This window comes from Caretta caretta, chromosome 15, assembly GCF_965140235.1.
Source record: "Caretta caretta isolate rCarCar2 chromosome 15, rCarCar1.hap1, whole genome shotgun sequence".
Classification (NCBI taxonomy): Eukaryota; Metazoa; Chordata; order Testudines; family Cheloniidae; genus Caretta; species Caretta caretta.
Genome location: NC_134220.1, coordinates 12,795,300 through 12,810,149, shown reverse-complemented (window position 1 = coordinate 12,810,149; position 14,850 = coordinate 12,795,300). Strand labels below are relative to the sequence as shown.

Genomic DNA, 14,850 nt, shown 5'->3' with positions numbered 1-14,850 from the left:
TTGCCTGATGCATCCTAGGATTGCAGCCATGAAACAGGTTAATGCATCACTTTGGCGGCTCATAGTCATCCTGTGACTGACCAATACCCCGGCCTTTCTCCTCGCTTCTGTTGTTTCCAACTGATACGTCCACAGTTTATAGCAAAAATTCTTGTTGTTAGTCTCTAAATGCATGACCTTACACTTAGCACTATTAAATTTCATCCCATTTCTATTACTCCAGTTTTCAAGGTCATCTAAATCTTCATGCATGATGTTCTGGTCCTCCTCCATATCGGCAATACCTCCTAACTGTGTGTCATCCGTACATTTTATTAGCGCATACATTTTGTGTGTCAAGGTCACTAATGAAAGTGTTAAATAAGATTGGTCCTAAGACCGATCCTTGAAGAACTCCACTAGTGACCTCCCTCCAACCTGACAGTCACCTTTCAATATGACCCACTGTAGTCTCCCTTTAACCTGTTCCTTACCCATCTTTCAAGTCTCATATTAATCCCCCATCTTCTCTCATTTAACTAATAATATCCCATGTGGAACTGTATTAAATGCCTTACAGAAATCCAGGTAAATTAGATTACTGCATTTCCTTTGTCTAGAAATGCAGTAAATCTTCTCAAGAGAAAGACCAGCTTGGTTTGGCATGATCTACCTTTGGCAAAACCATGTTGTATTTTATCCCAATTACTCTTTACCTCTATGTCCTTAAGTACTTGCTCTTTCAGAGTTAGTTTGACCTCAGTTGTATGCAAGGTCTTGGAACAAACAGACCTGTAGTTTTCTAGATCACTTCCCTCCCCTCTTCTTCTTAAATATAGGTACTGTATTGGCAAGTCTCCAGCCATAGGCTATGACCTCAGAGTTTACAGACCCCTTAAAAATCCTTTTTATTGGACCCACAGTTTCATTGGAAGTGGTGCTGCCCTGGCTGGAATGTCCACTTTGGCCCCCTCTCCCGAACACCAATACAACTCTGCCATTCTGTGCCCACCCCCACATTTGGTCACTTCCCCCAACGGCCAGCTGGGGCTTTGTTTCCTTCCTCTGCTCATTCACAGTGGGGATTGCTGTGGCCAGCACCTCCAGCAGCCAGGGCCAACACACTTCTGCAAACACACAGACTGTTCCTCTTTTTGAATCTCTCTCGGTCTGCAGGGCTTCTCCCTCCCCACAGACCTCAATATTCAAGGGGCAGGCCTTCTTAATGTGCTCTGTCTTTCCACCTCTACAACATTTGGGTGGACCCTTAGTCCAGGTCCCTGCCCTCCCAGGCATCTGGGACCCAAACCCCACCCCCTGTACCTTCTGCTGCATGGCTCACTGTGCCTTCTGTTCCTGCTGGGGTCTGCCAACAAAGGACTTCTTCCATCCGACTTGTCCCACACCTTCGGTTTCTCTCCTTGATGGGAGGGGCCCTGGAGGATCCTGCTGGTTACACAAGTTTTAACTAGGCTGGTTGCCTCCTATGCATCCCGTCATGTCTTAGGGCCACATGAGAGGCAGCCTGCCTCAGTTTCCCCTCTTGGTTTGTTCAAATAAACACCTGCTTTTTTTACCCCCTCAAATAAACTTCCAGTTTTTTCTTGGTTGAGAGATACCCCTCTTTGGGGACCAGGCTTATTAATCTCAAATAAAATGTAAATCAAACCCCAAGCCAAAGTCCATTCACAAGTCCACACCACCCAAGGTTTTTCTTCCTTCTCACAGGCCTCCATGCCTACCTGTCTAAAGAGCTTTCCTCACGCCCTACAGACTCTGCCACAGCTTTCTGAGCTTTCCCCCTTCACTGCAACTTCCTGCTCCTTGTATACCACACGCACCTGATTCCTCTCAGGTGGGGCTCATCCTGTAACCAGGGCTGACTTAGCTCCAGGCTCTCCAGGCCCTGGGCCAACCCACCCTGTTCCAAGAGGCATGAAACAACTGACCGACTCTCAAACAGGGATCTTTTACTTCAGGTGTTTAAACTGGCATTGAAGCTGGATAAAAACCGGTTTGCAGACTGTGCCAGCAGGCTCCCCTGGAGCTGGGGTTTGAGGTTACTGCAGCAAAACAGACACTGCCAGGAGCAGGAGACTTAGAAATACCCACTTCCCTTTCAGACCTTGGGTCTGGTTCCCCACTGCCTGATCATCTCCAGCTGTGCAGAGTGCGTGTAAAACCCTACCTAATGCTCCGCTCCCTCCCTCCCGTGGCTGGCAGCGTTTTCACCCGCTCTGCCCAGCATGCAAAGCAGTGCAGAATCTGCCTCTCTGCAGCCATCGGCCCTTCCTACCATCTGGCTGCATTGAACAAAATGGGGGAAGTGTCAGCTTCTATTGAATCAAGTTCAAAGGCAGATCCCAGGGCAGCTGGGAAAGATCAGGGCAGGACAGCCACGTTCAGGGATGAGCCCTCCTCTTGCCTTCCCCATCCCCTGCCCTCCTTGGCTGCTGGTTATCATGGAGCAGATGTAGAACGCCCCTGTTCTCTTTTGAAATGTGATTTCCGTTTTCTGGCAGCATGTCAGGTGGGTCTGGAAGATAATTAACAAGCCCTGCCAGGGAGAGAACTGGGAGCATCTGCCAGGTATTCATTATGTTTGGGCTGTTATGGAAATGTAGTTATGTGGGGGGGAGGGGAAATGAAATGGAGGTTGCCACATTCCAGGGGGTCCACGCACCAGCCTTTCATCTCCAGGAGAAAACCAGTGGGTCAGAATGGAACCAGGTACAGTCCTGTCCTCAAACACTGTATCAATGGATCTCCACACTGCCCAGTAAATCACACACTGAACTACCCAGGAAATCCAAAGGTAACGGGGAAATATTTTTCCTAATCCATTCCTGTTTAGACACATTTCAGTACAGCAAGGCTGGGAGTGTTTAATCCTCCTTTGTATGGATCAGACTTCGACCTCGTGGGAACAGTGAGACGTTACCCAGGCTATAAAGCATGCCATTGTAAAACCCAGTGAAATACTTATGCTAACACACTATGTTAGTAAAGTGCCTCCGTCATTCAAGGAGAGTCAGAGCTTTAAGTTTCTCAGTCTGGACTTGATCTTCCTTAAGGACCAAATCCTGCTCCCAGTGAAGTCAAAGGCAAAGCTCCCCTTGACTCCCCTAGGAGCCCCAGGTTGTGACATAAAGCACACTCAGCTGTTCAAAAATGAGCTGTCGCCATGAGTAGGATCCTACCCAATTCACAGCCATGAAAAACGCGTCACGGACCGTGAAATCTGTACTGGGGGACGTTGGGTGATAAGAGCGCCACTGAGAGAGCAGTTTGACAGATGTGGAATTTTCTCGCATTATCAATTACTGTTTTCAGAGCTTTCAAGGCTTCGTTCATTTAGAAGCACCGTGCAGTCTGGGTCAGGAGGGGTGAGGGACTGCAACAGCCCCCTGCATGGATATCCCAGTGCTTCCCCCCGTGCAGTTCCAATAGCCAAGGCACTACTGCTCAGGAGCGAACTGCACTGGCCGTCCTTTGCAGGAACCGCAGTCTGCTGGGCATGGGCGGAGCGGAATGGGAGCCCAGGAGTGTAAGAGAGAAGCTGAAAGTTAAGATTGAGCTGCCTTGGCAGAGCTCTGCAAGGGAAGCTTGTGTGGCATCCACCTGCTTGATTCCCAGCTCTGGATGGTTCTGGCTGTATCTTGCTTTCATGAATGCGGAGGACTAAGTTAATCCATAAAATAAGCAAGTGACAAGGCAGGGAGTGGTGCATGCCAGTAAGAATGTGCAGTTGCAGAATGGGTAATTGCGGACACACCTTCTGGTTCTGCGAGCGCAGGTGCATATTTGCAGATGTGGTTATTTGCCTTTGCGTGTGCACAACTGCGCAGTGCATCAGTATTTGAAAATGCAGCCTGGCTCCTTCCTCTTGGTTACTGTACCTTGAGCACCCGCTAGAGGAATCTTCATGCTGAACCACTTCTGCTAACCAGCGTCGGAAGGAGAATTGACTGCCCCTTCTGGATACAACTCACTGTTTCTCTGTAATCATTCCGCAGTGCCCAGATGCTGCAGTATTAGAGGCGCTTTAGAAAGAGAAAAGGAGGACTTGTGGCACCTTAGAGACTGACCCATTTATTTGAGCATAAGCTTTCGTGAGCTACAGCTCACTTCATCGGATGAAGTGAGCTGTAGCTCACGAAAGCTTATGCGCAAATAAATTTGTTAGTCTCTAAGGTGCCACAAGTCTTCCTTTTCTTTTTGAGAATACAGACGAACACGGCTGCTACTCTGAAACCTTTAGAAAGAGAGAGAGAGAGAGAGAGAGAGATTCTGGAGAGGGGAGGCAAGAAAACAGCTCATAGGGGCTTCAGATCTTTGTTTTTTTCCAAGAGCATCACTCCGTGCCCTGGATGACAGTTCTGGCAGATCAGAATAATTTGTAACACTTACACAGTGCTATGTGAATATTAACTAAAGCATCCTCACTACATCCCTCTGCAGCAGGGAAAAGAATGATCAGTATCCCTCTTTTATAGATGGGGAAACCGAGGCAGAGAATTGAAGTCAGTTTTCCAAAGCCACCCAGCCATTCGGTGGCAGAGTGAGGACGGGAATACAGGCCTTCCTGACGCCCAGCCCTGGGCTTATTCCTCCACATACTTTGTGTCCCATGGGCCCGGATGTCAGCCAGCCCAAAGCAAGGTGGAGAGGGGCTGATGGGAAGAGGTAGCATTTGCTGCTGGAGGGCAGGTGTTGTCCCTCCTCCTTAAAGCACAGAAGAGTCCCAAATTCCAGCTGCCCCCTGTGACTAGGACACAAGGCTTGGGGAATCCCACCTGTGAACACTGACACCCAGGATCACTAGAGTCTTACACAAAATGCACCAGGGAGGAAAGCATTTCCTGGGCGGCTTGAGAGGGGCTGTGGCTAGTGGCAGGCCATGTTCATCGTGCTCCTGACAAAATACCCTGGCAGGGATCAATAGACAAAGACAAGTCTCAAAAATTGCCAAGAATGCAAAGAGAGAGGGGGAGTAGCCGGAGGATCAGTTGCTAAGGGTGGGGGGGAGCGGAAGAGGGAATGGGAATCAGTCAGGGAATTGCATCTTCAAAGCTCTTATGTGACCAAGAATCCATGCAGCGTCCTTGTGCGGTAGGTGTCATTATCTCCCTGGGGAGACTTGGACAATGTGGGGAAGTGAATTGCCCTAGGTCACAGAGAGAGTCGGTGGCAGAGCCAGGAGGAGGAATGGTCCTGGCTCACAGATCACACCTCTCTCAGTCAGCGAGAGCAGAGAAAAGCCAGGGAGGGCCAAGGGGGAAAGATTCAGGGCTGGATCATTGGCTACTGCCAAGCCCCAGGCAGTACCACAGGAGTGATGCGGGGAGGAAAGGTAGGGCAGAAGTCCACCTTTGTGCTCCTCACCCCCATCCTGCGGCCAGGATGGCACGGCTCTCCCCAAGGCCAGGTAGAGCAGCTGGAAGGTAATGGCTTGTTGAATCAGGTTGGGCGTTGGGCTGGAAATGGGGCCCAGGTGGATGGTGAGGGCTAAATGCTGCCTCTTCTCGCACGCCGATAGCGAGCTGGGGAAACCAGTGCCCAAGCACAGGAGAGGAGCTTACGCCAGCCCGCGGGGCTGCATTTGGGTATGCGCTGCTCATTTTCATATCCTTTTGGTGCCTGGCCTGTGCAGCTACCGAACTGCCCCTGGGGCAGCGCCTGGGAACCCAGGGAGGCAGATTATGCTAACGAGGAGACTGAAGAGGGCCCAGTCCCTTCCCTGAACCATGCCTGGAATCAGAGGACTAGTTCAAATGAGTCTTTGGTTGGGCTCGGCGTGGAGAGGAGCGGCCAAAACCAAGCGATTCTCAGCTAATTAGCTAGGGCGGTGGCTCCCGTTACCAAGGGCGGGCTGTGTGCTGACGGGAAGCAGCAGCACAGGGAAATATTGTGAAATGTTGACGCTGTGGATGCAGGGGACAAACACATAAAAGGCAAAAAGGGAGCAGGCTGGTAATTAGCCAGGGAGACAGGCAGGGCTGGCGTGCAGCGGGTGCCGCTGGCAGCTGAAATCACAGCTGGCAGCTGAAATCACAGCTGGCAGGGGCTGCGCTGGGAGTCGGGACTGGCTCAGCAGGACAAAGGGATTGAGAAGCCCAGGCAGCTTATGGATTTGGAGGCGGGGTGTGTGGTTAGACCTGGCTTCAGACAACAGTCTCCGTCCAGCTGGGAAAGCTGAGGAGGGATGGGCGTGGCCCATGTCACTCAGCAATGCAGCCCGTGCGGGCGTCAGTTAGGGAGCCCCATGAAATCCTATGCAGACCCCTCCCTTAGCAGAAACGCTGGTGTCCCCAACACAGGTCAGGTGGGTTGAAACATTGCATGCTGGGGTCTGCCTTTTCTGCTGGCCACCTCTCAGGTTGCAGCGTGCTCCAGTTTATACGGAACCAGGGTGAGCCTCAGGCTTCTGGCAAGCTACCAGGGCAGCCCTCCACCCGCCAGCCAAGGAAACAAGCCCTTTTGAGCCTGGGCGTTAGTGCTGCCTGAGAAAAGCCAAGCGTCCCTCGCAGCTGTGGGAAAGGGAGTCTCTGTAATCCTCGCATTGTGACAAAGTGCAGCTGAGCCGCTGCGGCATTGCACGATGCGTGCAGCTGACGAGAGAGCGGAGAGTTGAGCAGGGCCAGCGGTGGGAATCGGCGCTGATGGACACGAGCCAAGCCATCCTCATAGACCCAAAGCGTCGAGAGGTTGAGGGGAAGTGGGCCGGGTCCCAGAGGCAGGGATCTGCAAATTCCTGGTAGACAAGACTTAATTACTTGTTGGCTGATTCTTTCATCTACAGCTGCGAAGCTTCCTGCATTCGTTCAGCACCAGTTTCCAGGAAGCCAGAGCGCTGACTGAGGCAGCATGCAGAGAGGCTGTTTGTTATCCAGGAGAAAAGCAGGGGGAGGCAGGGGGAATGCAGATGGGCTGAAGCCTGTCTCTTGTAGCACTCTTTCCACCGCGACTGGCTGCCTCCCCCAGAGTGTGTCAATGCCCAGGAACCAGCACGCCCAGCGTGCTGCTTCGTCCCCTATTGGCCAGCGTGCCCTGTTTTCCTGTCCGAGGGGAAGGTGACATACATTGTAGGGAGGATGTTTACACTTGGTCCTGTAGTTTCCTGGGTTCGTAAGGAATCAAGGCAGGTGCCTAGGGGCGACATGAGTTTCAAACAGCCCGGTGCTGCGGGGGACGCAGGGCCCAGGGAGACATCTGGGAAACGCAAGCTGAAGAGCGAGCTCAGCACCAGTCATCTTGTGGGTGGGATAGTTTTAGATTCATAGAGTCTAAAGCCAGAAGGGACCATCACGATCATCTAGTCTGACACCCTGTAGAACACAGGCCAGAGAACTGTCCCACAATCATTCCTAGAGCAGATCTCTTAGAAAAACATCCAATCTTGATTTTAAAATGGTCAGTGATGGAGAGTCCACCATGACCATTGGAAAATTGCTCCACTGGTGAATTATGCTCACCATTAAAAATTTATACCCTATTTCCAAGCTGAATTTGTCTAGCTTCAACTTCCAACCACTGGAGGGTGTTAGACTTTTCTCTGCTAGACTGAAGAGCCCATTATTAAATATTTGTTCCCCTTGTAGGTACTTATAGACTGTAGTCAAGTAACCCCTCAACCTTCTGTTTGTTAAACCAAATTGATTGAACTCCTTGACTCTAAAAGATTAGAAAACCTGCCTTGTAGCGATAATCATTCTCCTGGCTCTTAAGAACATAAGAACGGCCATACTGGGTCAGACCAAAGGTCCATCCAGCCCAGTAGCCTGTCTGCCAACAGTGGCCAATGCCAGGTGCCACAGAGGGAGTGAACCTAACAAGTAATGATCTAGTGATCTCTCTCCTGCCATCCATCTCCACCCTCTGACAAACAGAGGCTAGGGACACCAGTCCTTACCCATCCTGGCTAATAGCCATTAATGGACTTAACCTCCATGAATTTATCTAGTTCTCTTTTAAACCCTGTTATAGTCCTAGCCTTCACAACCTCCTCAGGCAAGGAGTTCCACAGGTTGACTGTGCGCTGAGTGAAGAAGAACTTTTTAGTTGTTTTAAACCTGCTACCCATTAATTTCATTTGGTGGCCCCTAGTTCTTATATTATGGGAACAAGTATATTATGGGAAAGTAATTATTCATGTTCTCCGCACCACTCATGATTTTATATACCTCTATCATATCCCCCCCTTCTCTGAACCCTCTCCAGTTTATCAGCATCCTTGAAGCGTGGGCACCACACCTGGACACAGTATTCCAACAGCGGTCGCACCAGTGCCCAATACTGAGGTTGTAGGGTGGGAGGTGGCTTTTGACCAGCAGCCCCCATTAATGGAACAATATGAAGGGCCTGCTCCACTTGAAGCCATGGCAGAACCGCCCCTGATTTCAGTGGGAACAGGTTTGGGCCTTCCCAGGGAGCGGGAAGAAGGAGTCAAGGAGAGAGACCCCAGGGAGAAGGGTCCAGGATTGTGGGATGGGCTTTGCCAGTGTTCTGAATGGGGTCATGGGGAGAGCCAGGCCACTCACAATGGAGAAGAGACATTTAATGGCCCAGTGGCTTGGATGGTGCTTGTCAGACTGGCAGGCATGTCACCATCACGTGCCTAGGCCCACTCTGCCACTGAAGGCAGAAGGCATTTTGATTTCTCCTGCCCAGGGGGCTGATCATTCTTGCCTGTGTTCCTTGCTCAGGAGAGTGTGACTTTTCTCTGCAAGATTTTGGGAGGCCATGCCAGGCCTAGGCACAGGGGAGGGATTGCTGGGGGAGCGGGGTGGCCAGTAGGTGCACTGGTGCACAGTTCCAGCAGTCGTTGCCCCCCAGGGAGCCGCTCCACAGCTGGGGAAGGGGGGGAGGGCGAATTCCTTCACACCCAGCCTGCTGCAGAGATCACAAGTGTGTGCTCCATCTCTCTATTAATGGGGCAGATCCTCCGCTGGTGCAAATGGCATATTGACTTCACTAGAGCTCGGTCAATCGATGCCAGCGGAGGACCTGGCCTACCACTGCCAAAGCACTGTGCTGGGGGAATGGAAAGCGTGGTGATTATGCACCTATTCTGTCTCACAAAAAGCTTTCAGGGGTTGCCTTTTTCAGGCCATTTTTACTAAGAAGTTAGGAGATAATAGAGGACCCATTTCTCTGAGAATAAGCTGGTATTTTTCTCTTCTGCTGCACAAGGATAAAAGCATTCCGGGCTCGGTCTGGGCATTACAATGCGAAGCCCGCGGTGAATGCAGTGCTATGGCTGGGCTCTGAAGTGCCCTCTGCCATAGCAGGCAGGCATAGTGCCCTCTGCCAGGATTTTACTCCCCAAAAATGACAGCCAGGGAGGGTGCATGAGCAAAACGGGCACCAAGCCCAGAACCGACTGGTGTAAATCAGCTTTTTTCCATTGTCTGTCAGAACAGGGCAGGCCTCCTTCAAGCAGGTAGGGAAGAGACACCTGTGAGCAGATCACTCTGTGCTCCTCAAGGTTGAGGAGTTCCAGGTCTGGCCCTGGGAGAGAGAGAGCTCCGTGCCTGGCGTGTAGCCAAGCACCTGTTAAAACAGCTGGGTATGAGGAGAGCTGTGTCAGCTTCTTGCTGCAGCTTCCACAGCATTACCCTAAACAGGCTCATTGAAAGCAAACAAGGAGACTCCAACACAGAAAAAGGGGTGGGAGGAGGGAGTGGACGCACCTTTGAAGCCTCTGAAATCCAGAGGGAGCCCAGAGGGCTGAAGCAAGGAAGCTCAGCGCCACTGTGAAAGACACAGGCAGGCACTGGGGGCGAGAGAATGCACTCAGACGGGGAAGAGACTGGGCTGGGACCGAGGGAGGATGGCTAAGTGAATTCAGCCAGCAACAGCCCTGGCTGGAGAATCAATTCTGGGAAGACAATTTGTCTGCTTGCTAAGGCCTCCTCTGGGTCTTGGCTTGTTGCTGAGGCAAGACAGAAGGCACCTGCTCCAGGCGGAGTGGGATCCGTGATTGATTGCTGCAGTTTGCACCGAGGGAGGCACCGGGGTTGTAATGAATGGCTGCTGCACGACTCTGTACAAGAGGGGAAGGGGAAGCCTGGCCCGTGCGAGCTCCTCACATAATATCTAGTCTTAAATTATACCCTCTTCTTCTGCCCTCACTGACCCCCATTTTACACCTCTGGAGCCACTCCTAATTTACACCAGAGACTCAAACCCCATCAATCATGTTATCACTTCTGTCCAGCCCAGTGTACTTGGTGCCTCGCCCCATCCAACCCATTGAACCTAGGACCCGTGCTCTAGGAACAATGTGCCTGGCCCTAGCCTAGTTCAGGCAAATCAGCGTACATTTAAATCTGCTGCCCAACCAAATGCCCAGCACGGCTGAAGGATTTAAAGAGCGTCAATAAATGCCTCATCCTTGTCTGTGTTTGAGGTTTTACACAGCAGCCCCAGGCCAGATCAGATCCTCTGCCTGGGAAGATCCTCTGCCTTCCTCTGCCAATATTGTATGGCATTTTCAGTGACGGACTAAACAAATGTGATTCTTTCAGTAGTTGCACCCACTTGGGGGGGGGTATTAAATCTCACCTGGCAGTTTTCAAAAGAGTAGGGGGATTAACCCAGGGACCTGGCCAAACCCCGATACGGAGGATTATGCACTGCCCGTCTAAATTCCCACCACAAGTTCAATGGCAGCTGCATTTCCATAAAGGGGCCGTTCAATTTGTGCTCCTGATTTTTCACGGCCTTGTACCTCAGTCGCTGATCCTGTACGAAGCGGGTCGTCCGTACCCCCACTGGGGTAAGCAAGCAGAGAGTTGTGATGTGGTAGGTTTGACACTCCCTTTGCACATGTGCCAATGACTCCACAAGTCACCATCAGGCCACAGAGTATTAGGCCTCTGGGGTGGCTGTGTGATGGATGGGAGTATACACACAGTCAACCCTCCTACATACCCTTCGCAAACCTACTACACAACCAGTGGAGTCGCACAGCAGGTAACCAAGGCCACGCACGTGTGTGTGTCAGGCACTTGGGGATCTTTCAGGCTGAGCGGTGCCACATGAATGTAAGATGATAATTATTGTTATTACTTCTTACTGAGTCAGCACAGCCGCTGTTGGACAATTCAGATCAGAGCTTTCCACGCTCGGCCTTCTCAGTGGGGGAGAGTTTCCCAGGGAAGTGCACAGTCACTTAAACCTAGACCAGACAAAGACGAGTAGGTGTTGAGCAGGGACTAATTCTTCATGGGCAGGGAGACGGATGGGGCGTCCTGGCAGGCCTTTTCCAGCTCATATTTCTGTGACGCCTCAGCGAGTATCCCAGAGTCCCATGTGCCCTTTAGGTGTTGCGTAGCCATTTGTACACATTTCTATACAGCTGCTCATGGGGGATTGTTATAGACGGAAGCACATGGGATAACAGCATTGGCTCTGGAATGTGGAGCAGGACTCTGTAGGTGGTGCGACAGCCTAAGGATTCCTGCTAGCTCCAAGAACACTGTGACCGTCCTGCCTCCTGCAAGTTGCATTTCTCTGCATCCCCGTTGCTTCCTCTGAAAGCTTTGCAACGAGGTGTGCACAGGCCCTGGCCACTTCCTTGAGCACAGGCTTGCAGAGCAGCGGGGCTAGAAAGGGCTTGTTTATTCTTTGGCCCCAATTCAGCAAGGTGCCTATGAAGCACGCGAATAGTCCCATTGACTTCAGTGGGGCGACTCCTGTGCGCCAAGTTAGAGCCATCGGGGCCCTAGGGTGGGGAAATTGCTCCACAGCAGGTGACTCCAAGGACAGCCCTGAGGCTTGGGAGCCCGCTGCACTTGATTAGGGACCCAGCAAACCCACAGATGCAGAGCAGTGCAGACCTGTCCATTTGTTAAGGGTTTTCACCACAGTTAGGGCGAATGTGTTTTTGTAAAGCAGAATCCGAGATGCAAGGATTTGAAGTTAATTAAAGTCATTTTAGAACTTGATTCTTGGACATATTCCTGCCCCTCCTCCTCCACTAAAACGCACCTCATCATTCCCACGGAGCTCTGTGCAGTGGACCAGCAAGCCTGTGGCTAAGGCTGGCCAAGAGGAAATGCATGAGAGCAAGACATCTAGTAAGGGAAGTCCTGTCCAAGGAAATGTTACTTGGGTTCAGTTTCCAAGCTCCCTCCCCTCCCTGTGTCCATATTTCTAACATGCTCCCTCTCCTTAGCCTGAAGACCAGCCTGCAGAAGAAGCTGAGCCAGGACTCCATGGATTTATCGGGGATTCCCCTGACCATGCGGGATGTCCATCGCATGGCCTATTACCTACAGAATAACGGGGACAACCTCACTGCGGTGGACCTGAGCTTTACCGAGATGACCGACGACATGGTACGCCTGCTCCTGCCCTTCTTCTGGGCACTGCCCAAACTCACTCACCTCTCCCTCAACGGCAACCGGCTGACCCGAGCCACCATGAAGGAGCTGACGGACACCATAAAGGACCTGAACAAGTTCCCGTGCTTGGCCTGGATAGACCTTGGCAACAATGTGGACGTCTCCTCCATGCCCCAGCCTTTGCTGGTGGGCCTGCGCAAGCGCGTCAGCCAGCAGACCACGCTGCCTACCATCTATGAGTCCCTCGACTGCGAGGCCGAGCTGTCCAGCGGACATGAGGTCAGCTGCCAGGAGGAGGAGGGGGGCGTGGAGGAGGAGGAGGGGGGCGTGGCTGAAGACAAGGACACCCCATGTGACTTCCCCCAGCAGTGCTGCGAAAGGTGATTCAGCGGCAGGCCTTAGCTGTTGGACTGACGCCACGGCAAGGAGAGCTCAGAGTACAAACACAATGCAGAAGGCCAGCTTCACCGGCTTCCTTTGGCGCTTCTCTTGCCTTCACTGACATCCCAGACTTGCTGTGTTCTCAGTGAAAACTTGCCTCCCCCTCCCCCACTGCCAAATCTATCACCCCCATTCCAAACAGGAAGCTGATACTCACAGCGAACCTGGCCTCGGAGCAGGATCTCATTGGAAGATGGGAAATGAGCTGTAGGATTCGGCATATTCCCCAGAGGCTATTGAGGGGAGCGGTGGGGGAGAAAAAACCTAAACAAAGAGCAATGTCTCCACGTAGGTTATTTCCTTTCTTCCTTTTCCTCCTTGTCCTGTCATTGTTGGGTCCTGAGATCTGGAGTTGTGAGATGGGAGCTCCCCCAAGGGTCGAGGTTCTGTCAGACTTTGTTGAATGCATCAGAGACTGGAGTCAGAGCCCAGCAGAGCGTGTCTTCCCCTTGAGCCTGGCTCAATTTTTATTTTCATTGTGTGATTTGTATTAATGTCCGAACAAAGGGAATTGCAATCAGAGGCCCAACAGAGTGTGCAGGCCGGGGGAGGACACGTGACATGGAATTGCAGTGTCAGGATATTTAGGGGCAGGGTATGTGTGTGCATTGGTGGGAGTGTGGCGGGGGTGTTGATTGGCGGGGAGGGGAGGGAATAGCCATTCCTTGTGGATTAACATGATCGGTTTTACAAACTGTGCTTTTGTACAAAACAAACAAATCAAACCCAAAAGACAGCAGGAAGGAAACAAGCTCACCAAAAAGTCCATTATGGTGGGGGCTAGGAGGGCGAGATGTGGCCAAGCAGCTGGGCACAACTCAAACTGTAGCAGAACTTTGGGTTGCTCCTTGTCAGACGTGCCGTACGTCTGACCATCTCTAGCCAGGGTTTCCTAATATTCTGGATATGAGGGGAACGGTTGAGTCACCATTACCAGCACCATCCAGGAAACCAAACCAGCGATGCAAGATTGTTTTCCACATTGCCATGCTGTATGTGAACACAATAAACGGTTCTCCTGGGCACGAGAGTGAAGCACTAACACAGCGTGTGAGCGTCTGGATTATTTGTGCCTCTAGCTAGTAGTGCACTGGCTGCAAAATATAGGCCAGTGGTCCTGGCGCAATGCCCAGGCAGGCCAGGAGAGGCCCTGGTGGGCACTGCTTACATGAACAGCACCATCGCAATTCTCTTAGCACACTGCAGCACTCTGGTTCATACTACAGGAGAACCCAGATGCCCTGATCAGGACTAGGGCCCCGTTGTGCAAGATGCTAGTCTCTTGTCTGAACTGCTAGACAACACCAGCGCTGTTAACGTCATGAAACTAATCTACAAGCTCATCTTTCATAGACCTTGAATGGCCTTTCAGCTTGTGTATGGCCAGTTACTTTAACTCAGCATCATTTGTGTGTCAACCAATTTTCCCATAAACCTCAAAAATAGTCACAGGCATCCAAGTGTAGGAACTTAAGGCTCATCACCCAGAATCTAATGATCCCTTAGATTTTGTACGTATGTCCTTAAAGCAGGCTAATGGGAGTCTATCAGGGCTGTTGATACCAGCTCGTTTGGCTGCCTGCGTAGAATCAGCATTCTGGAATACATCAATTATCCATTTATTCCAATTCCTCTCGCCCAGAAGGTGCGTAAAATCCTCTAATGCACCTAACTGTGCAATGCTGAGCCAGAGGGGAAATTTCCTCCTGATTCTAGCTGGGTTTTATACTATGAACCAGGAAATCCATGGCAGCAGCTGGTAGGTCCAACAGTTGTAGATACTCCCCCTCAGGATGGTCTTTGTCTGAGCTGTATCAGAGTGATGTTCACTCACAGGTGTGCACTTGGTTGCTCAGTCACAGAAATCTGGTGTCTGCCTCTGACGATCTGGTCGGCCAGCCAGCATACAGGTGATAACAAAATAGGGAGGGAAGCTAATGGCCCAATAAAGATAAAGGGTGAAATCCTTTTTGCAATGAGTAGGCTTCAGTGGAAGCTGCCCCCCAGACACCTGTGGAGAATGTGGCCTACACTAGCCTTTCCCAGGGTGGAGCGTAAGAGGGGCTCTGGGGCCCACTGC

At 51.4% G+C, this 14,850-nt stretch overlaps 1 protein-coding gene across 2 annotated transcripts in view; it reads left to right on the top strand.

Annotated features, from left to right (window-relative positions):
- LRRC75B (leucine rich repeat containing 75B) overlaps window positions 1-13,812 on the top strand; it is a 33,565-nt gene extending 19,753 nt beyond the window's left edge. For both annotated transcript variants that reach the window (XM_048821885.2, XM_048821884.2), the window contains one exon: window positions 12,161-13,812. In XM_048821885.2, the coding sequence (XP_048677842.1) occupies window positions 12,161-12,713 (553 nt within the window). In that variant the 3' untranslated portion in view covers window positions 12,714-13,812. The remainder of the gene's footprint in view (window positions 1-12,160) is intronic.
- The last annotated feature ends 1,038 nt before the right edge of the window (window positions 13,813-14,850 follow it).